General features: G+C 34.0%; 1 protein-coding gene across 8 annotated transcripts in view; it reads left to right on the forward strand.

Annotated features, from left to right (window-relative positions):
- The window catches only part of LIN54 (lin-54 DREAM MuvB core complex component), a 57,123-nt gene extending 52,190 nt beyond the window's left edge, over positions 1-4,933 (forward strand). For 7 of the 8 annotated variants that reach the window (XM_036412042.2, XM_036412067.2, XM_045571215.1 and 4 more), the window contains exons 12-13: positions 1,520-1,722; positions 4,132-4,933. In XM_036412042.2, the coding sequence (XP_036267935.1) occupies positions 1,520-1,722; positions 4,132-4,333 (405 nt within the window). In that variant the 3' untranslated portion in view covers positions 4,334-4,933. The remainder of the gene's footprint in view (positions 1-1,519; positions 1,723-4,131) is intronic. The other variant, XM_036412060.2, reaches the window with a different exon arrangement.
- The last annotated feature ends 2,563 nt before the right edge of the window (positions 4,934-7,496 follow it).

Genomic DNA, 7,496 nt, shown 5'->3' on the forward strand with positions numbered 1-7,496 from the left:
CGAAAGCCAGCAGGGAGTGTGCAGGAGGCAACCAATCAGTGATTCTCTCTCATCATTGATATTTCTAACTATATATATTTTAAAAGTGATAGATGTATACATCTTTTACATAGGAGGATACAGGATAGTTAATAGTCAGCAGTTAACACGATAAAAATGAGAGGATTTGTAGTCTCTGCTCTGGTGCATAGATTGTGCTCTAAAGGGTCCAGAAAAAAAAGGCAAGTTACCCTGACTTTCCAAAGATATGTTATGATGCAAAAACGAGTAAAGCTCAGTTGAGGTAAAGATTGACTTTTGTCAGGCAAGATTCTAGCCTAGGACATGATTACCTGCCATATAAACTGCTTTTTGTTAAAAATTTTTTCATTTCAGCCAGACCAGTGTGACTTAGTGGTTGAATATTTACCTGTGAATCAGGAGGTCACAGTTTGATTCCTCATAAGGGCACATGCCTGGGTTGTGGGCTCCATCCCCAGGGAGGGTGTGCAGGAGACAGATTTTCATCATTGATATTTCTCTCTCTTCCTCTTCCTTCCTCTCTGAAATCAATAAAAGAGATAATTTTTTTTTTAAGTTTTCATTTCAGACCATTCTATGGCCTTCCCTGAGCTTGTCACATTAGCATGTGGCCTCTTTTCAGTCCATGTATTTTATTGTCCATCAAACTAAAAAATGAAAAATACTTTAGGATTTGTGAGGTAGTATATGTACATAAGATCTATGTTTTTTCATAAATATACATGTATTTTATATACTTTTTATGAATTAATATGGGCTATTAAGGGAGTTCAGGGATGGAGATATTCATAATAAAAACAGCAACTATGAAATCCTTTTCATGTGATATTGTGTGTTTGCATAAATGGGAGGTCACTAACATGTTAATGATTACTTGATGGAGGCGGTTCGATTCTGGATGACCCTTTAATATTATAATGAATCATTCATATTCTTTATAAAGAACATGTTTTTCATACCAGGAGGAAAATCTGTGGGGGGGGAAGGGATGGGAAATGAACTTAAACACAAACATTGCATAGTCACTCTCAGATTTAAGAATACACATGAGCCGAAGCCGGTTTGGCTCAGAGTGGAGCCAAACCGGCTTCGGCTCACAGACCGACGCTCTATCATTTAGGGAAATGGTAGAGCGTCCGTCTGTGGACTGAAAGGTCCCAGGTTCGATTTCGGTCAAGGGCATGTACATTGGTTGCGGGCACATCCCCGGTAGATGGTGTGCAAGAGGCAGCTGGTCGGTGTTTCTCTCTCATCGATGTTTCTAGCTCTCTATCTCTCTCCCTTCCTCTGTGTAAAAAATCAATAAAATATATTAAAAAAAAAGAAAAAAAAAAGAATACACATGAGTAGTTAGCCCTTTTGGTGTTTGTCAGCAAGAGATGTTTCCATTTTATCTTTATGCCAGTTGACCAGTTAGTTATCTGTTGATTTTATCAGGGAGTCTATAGTAACTTATTTTGGTTTTGATATGGGAGCTTTTCTTTTGTATATCTTCTAGGCAAAAATAATGTGTTCCTCAATATGCAAATGCATCGGCTGTAAGAATTTCGAAGAAAGCCCAGAAAGAAAGACATTGATGCACCTGGCAGATGCAGCTGAAGTGAGGGTGCAGCAGCAAACAGCGGCGAAGACCAAGTTATCCTCTCAGATTTCAGACTTGCTTACTAGGCCAACACCAGCTTTGAGTAGCGGAGGAGGAAAGTAAGTTAATAGTTTAATCTCTTTATAATGTGACATGAATATTCATTTTTGTTTAAGTTTCTCCTTTTGGACAAAATTGAGTTCATACTTGGTTGTTGCAAATCTGATTTTTACATTTTCTTGCTATCTTTTACTTATTGTAAAGGAATTTAAAGGCAACAGAAAAACTGCTATAGACACATTGCACAGTTCTAAAATGCAGTAATGCTTTAGTTCACTTGGCTTTAACTTCATTGGTTTTCTCCCTACTAAGATAAGTGATTATATAATTTGACAAACCTCTAAGAAAATCAGAGTTTTCATAACTCTAACTGGTTGTGTAATTTTCTATATTTTTGCACTTTCTTACTGTCATCGTAGAAAATGTCCAGACCTGTAAGAATTTTTAGGAGTTTATTTGAGCCAAACTAAGGAAAATTACTGGGAAGCAAAGTCTCAATGGATTGAGAAAATGCTTCAGAGATTGGTAGTTTTACGCCTTATTTTATGTATTACAATCAAAGGAGAAGGCATAAGGGAGTTATGAAATTCATTGGTGATAGATTAGGGAAATGGGAAAAAGTAAAGTAGGGAAATCTCTGGGATTGGATTAAAGATAAAACAAATTACCCTGACATTCCAAAGGTTATCATTAATGCAAAAAGACAATAGAATGGCTCAGTTAAGGTCAAGATTGATCTTTGTCAAGAAAGATACCGGCCCAGGACTACCCTCCATTGACTAGCTCTTAGAAAGTTTTAATTTCAAGTCATCCTATGAGGTTACGTTAGTTTGTGAGGCCGTCATGCAGGTCTCCCCTGAGCTGGCCAGGTTTAGTTTCATCCACATTACCTTCTCTTGCTTTTTCTTTTCTGTGCCCTCTTGGCGCCAAACACTATATTACTGTAGCTCCTTATTTCATTAGACTGCCAAGCTCTGGCGTAGAAAAGCTGGAGCTTCATTTCAAGTCAGGGCGACCTGAATTTAAATATCTGTGCTCTGTAGTAGTGTGTGAATTCAACAAGAACTTCATCTCTGAGCCTGTTTTCTTAGCCTTCAAATCACCCTCATGACAGACTATGAGGAGAAAAGCATCTCTGTTGCAGTGTTTGGCAGGGTCTGATTCTACAAGTTTACTGACTTAGATTTATATTAGTTTGTTAGAAGTTAATTTGAGGAATTATTAAATACAGTGACCCTTGCAAATGGTATATAATTTAAAAAATGTCTAAGTTGAAATAGGATCTGATACTTACAAAAGTAAGACTTTTTTTATACAACACATTTCAGCTATTCTAAAGAACTTTTACAACTGTAATAATCAGCAAATGGTTCTTCACAGAATAAAGTGGAAATGGGTTGACATCTCAATAAGGGATCCTTTCTGGTCATCTTCCAATAACCCTTCAGAATCTATCTCCATATGGAGATAAAAGATATTGCTACACTCAAATATTTATAATTAATTTTTCAATCCATTGCCATGAAGAAATATTTACTTTAAGAAGTGTAAAAGAATACAAAATAATATACTGTAATCAAGTCTATGTAAAAACAACTATTAAAAAATATTATACCAACATGTAACATTTGCCTTTGAATGGCAAAAGTTTGAATTTTTCTTTCCTTTTATTTTTCTAATTTCCAAATATGATCTGAGCACTATAATTACACAGTATTACTAGTTATACAATATTGTAATATTAACATAATATTTTCTAATGTTTTGTCTCCTGAAGGCTTTTAACACTTGACTACATATCGTAAGCCTCAGGATGGATTGCTCTAATTCAGAACTCAGTAGTTCAGATCTTTATGAATAAAACTCCATGTATGAGCAGCATTTGTTTTCCCTTTGTTTTGTTTATTGTGATAGAACGATGCAAAATTTTGGGGTGCTTGGTTTTTAAAAGAAATAAATATGTGGAAATATGCAAAAGTACTTTTAGTGTTTTCCAGGAGATAGTGCTTTCGATTCCCAATAACTCATCTTTTCATTCAGCAAATATTTTTGAAGTGTCTCTGTGCCAGACACTTCTATACAGTAAAGAAACAGCAGTAAATAAAACAAAGACTACACTCATGGACTTTACATTTATGAATCAGGAGGACTTTTGTTATATAATAGAAATACCAAGTCAGCATGTAGAATTACATCTTTTAGTTAAGTAGATAACTTTGTCTAGGTAATAAGACATATTTTATGTAAAATGTTACATTTTCCGAACACTGTTTTTCAAATATGCTCAATCATAAAACCAGGCCTAACTGTTTATAGCTCTTTAAGATGTGCTGTGCTCATTGCGTAAATGTGATACTGAGTATGTTGGTGAATCATGAAAATGTCAACAGATTTCCATATGAAACAGCGCCACCCATTTTTGAAGTTATTCAGCACCCCATCATCTCTCTTTCTCTACATCATTTCAGATTGCCATTTACATTTGTAACTAAGGAAGTAGCTGAAGCCACGTGTAATTGCCTTCTTGCCCAGGCTGAGCAGGCAGACAAGAAGGGAAAATCAAAGGCAGCAGCTGAACGGATGATACTTGAAGAATTCGGACGATGTTTGATGAGCGTTATCAACTCTGCAGGAAAAGCAAAAAGTGACCCTTGTGCTATGAATTGCTAACTCTTGTGCAAAAGACTGATAAATAGAACTGTACAGAAAATTGAAGGTGCAGGGACACTGGATTTTCTGGAAGATGGTTTAACAATTATTGCATTGTTAATTCAGTCCTTATGAGACCTGAAATTATAATATTGAGAAGAAATTTTTAAATGAGGAAATTAGTACATTTTAAATCTTAGTTAAATCTGCTTATGCCTTCTAAATTGAATTTTTCTTTATTGTATTATATAGATTTTTAATTTGCTTGTGTTTCTTAAGAATTAGATGTTCTAGCCTGACTCTATTGACAAAGAACATTTATAAATTACTATAATTTATAATGTATGGCGTTGTATGACTTTGTTCAGTAGAAAAAGCCAAAGCAGCATTGGTATTTCCCAGTCATTCTCTGGTACTAGACTATCAGCAGATAGAACGTCTACATAAACAAGTTCTTATGAAACATATTTCAATGATGTTTTAAAAAGTACTATATTTTTAAAGAAAAATCAACTTTTTAGGATGGATTCTGGAATAATATCCTATTGTCATTTTGGGAATGTCAGAAGGGGAAGTAATCCATAGGCACACTTTTAAAATAAAGTTATTTTGTTTTTTTAAGACATTAAGGGATAATAGATTAATTCTCAAAGGATGGGCAATGTGTTTTTATAATAAGAAGTGACTAAGAAGTGCTCTGGGATGTTTTTTTCATTTTCTTTCAAGGAAGTGGTATGTATTTGAAATAAATTATCAAGGTGATTACTGGGTACCATTAACATGAAAGGCTCCTATACATAGAAGCTAAGCATTAGGTAGTGGTAAAATAGAACTTTATATAATAATCAGGTATAAAAGTTGAATTTGATGGAGAAATAAAGAATATTGAAGTTCTAAGAAATGAATGTAGGGAAGGATTTTTCATCTGTATAAGCAGTTCTCTTTATAGACTTTTGATTTAAGAGGTTTCAAACCAGTATGAGAGTTAATTTACTGAAATGGGACTCCTAACAAAGCTTTCAAAATTGTAGTAGGTATTTTTTTATAAGGGAAGCTTAATATGGCATTATTTTTAGCCAGTGATTTGTACACTGAAGGTATGTTTTCATATAATTACTAAAGTAACCTAAATTACTTTCAGAATTCAACAGCTTTATGAATTTAAGAGCCTGTTATAACAGGCCTCTGATTTTATGACAAGAAAAACCATGTTGGAATTCAGGCATTTGTTAGGTACCTTAATCCTCAATAATTACTAGTATGTGATTACATTTCCTACAGGAAATCTATAGTTGTATATATTAATTGTGTATATATGTTCATATGAACACACAAGATATAGGCAATAGAAATTAAGTAATCCAAGAGTCCGTTATTCATTGAAGTATATATTTAAATTTGGATTTATAAAATTATAGTGCAGTAAACTTTAAATGTAGATAATGCAAACATTCTTAGCACCTCTATCTAGTATGTTTAATTAAAATTTGTATAAATGTAAATTAGTGTAAGGATAAAATATCTAATCAAGTTATTTTTCAAAAGATTACAATACCTTTTTGGTCTAAACATAAACTTTGTTCATTTTTGTACATATTCTGTGTTCAATTCTAATTGCACCTTTGTGATGTGTATTTATATACAGTGTGCAGAAAATGTTTGTGAAATTTGGGTTACAATTATAGATTATGTATGATGATATTGCTTGAGAATGTTTTGCTTGTAAAAATTTGAAGGTGCAATCAAATACTACTAGTTTTACTGATCTTCAAGAAGCTAAAATATTAAGCCTTTTTCCTTTGTGTGTAGTACTTACTAAACAACTTTTTGTATTTAGGCATTTGCATCAAATTGCTGAATAAGATTAATATCCACATTAATTCAACAATTTTAAAATACTGTTTGGGGAGGTTTGGGTATATAATTTTTTAGCTCTATTTACATCCCAAAGTAGAAAGAATTAAATTTATATTTACTAGAGCTATTCAAAGAGTACACTTTTCTATATTGTAAAAACATGACAGCAAAGTAAATCATACAAAAAATAAACATTTATACTATTCTGTAAAAAAAAGATTTTGCACTTTTTCTTTAATAACACCACTTTTAACCATTTAACATGCAAACCTTTTAAACATACCTGACTTCAGGTAAATTTAACATTACTTTTGAAAGCACAACTAAAAACCAAAACTATCATTTTGCCCAATTATCATTAACATAAATAGCTTTGAAATGAGACATTCTTTTTTCTCTCGGTTTATTGTTAACCTCACCAGAGGACATTTTCCCATTGTTTTTTAGAGACAGTGGAGAATGTGGGAGAGACAGGGAGACACAACACATCAATTGGTTGTCTCCCTCACAGATGGACCAGGGAGGGGGATGGAGGTATGTGCCCTTGACTGAAATTGAACCTACAACCCTTCAGTCGGAGCAGGGCTGATGCTCTAACCAGAGCCAAATCGGTGAGGGCATTTTTTTAAAGGGCAGAAACTCAATCTTACTCCTTTCCTTCTTAAGTTTGATATTCCTATGGTAAGCACCTTCCTACAAGAATGAAAAGCAACTTGCAGGTCTGGTCTTTGGACTATATGGGAACCCAGAACCTTGTTACTGGTAATAAAATAGAGCAACCACTTGTGGGAAGACTACTGCCTTAGCATCCCCATCATTTGATACGGATAACTGACTTTCGCTCAATTCTAATGTAAAAGGTAAATAAAAATACCTTTAGAAGCCTTCTATTTTATAGTTTGGTAGCTAAGAGAATGCTTATGTAAATACAGGTTTAAACCAGGACCTCCTGCCATACCTATGATCATATTGCATCCCTTCAGCATTTCATATAGGAATTTTGTTGCATCAACCCAGAGAAAAGCCAATCACTAGAAAAACCTTGAGTATTATAGTTATTTTCTATTATGTAGTTTTATGTAAATTACTTAAAATTTTTTTTGTTGTTAGGGTGAATTTCCTTCTTTTGTTGTTGATTTCACAGGGGGAGAGGGATAGAAATATCAATGAGAATCACTGATTGGCTGCCTCCAGTATGCCCTCACTGGGGATCAAGCCTGTAACCCAGGCAGGTGTCCTGATTGGGAATGAACCTGACCTCCTGGTTCATGGGTCAATGCTCAACTACTGAACAACACTGGCCAAGACAAGTATTTTAAGTTATAAG

The sequence above is a fragment of the Pipistrellus kuhlii genome, unplaced genomic scaffold (genome assembly GCF_014108245.1).
Source record: "Pipistrellus kuhlii isolate mPipKuh1 unplaced genomic scaffold, mPipKuh1.p scaffold_m20_p_1, whole genome shotgun sequence".
In the NCBI taxonomy this organism is placed as follows: Eukaryota; Metazoa; Chordata; class Mammalia; order Chiroptera; family Vespertilionidae; genus Pipistrellus; species Pipistrellus kuhlii.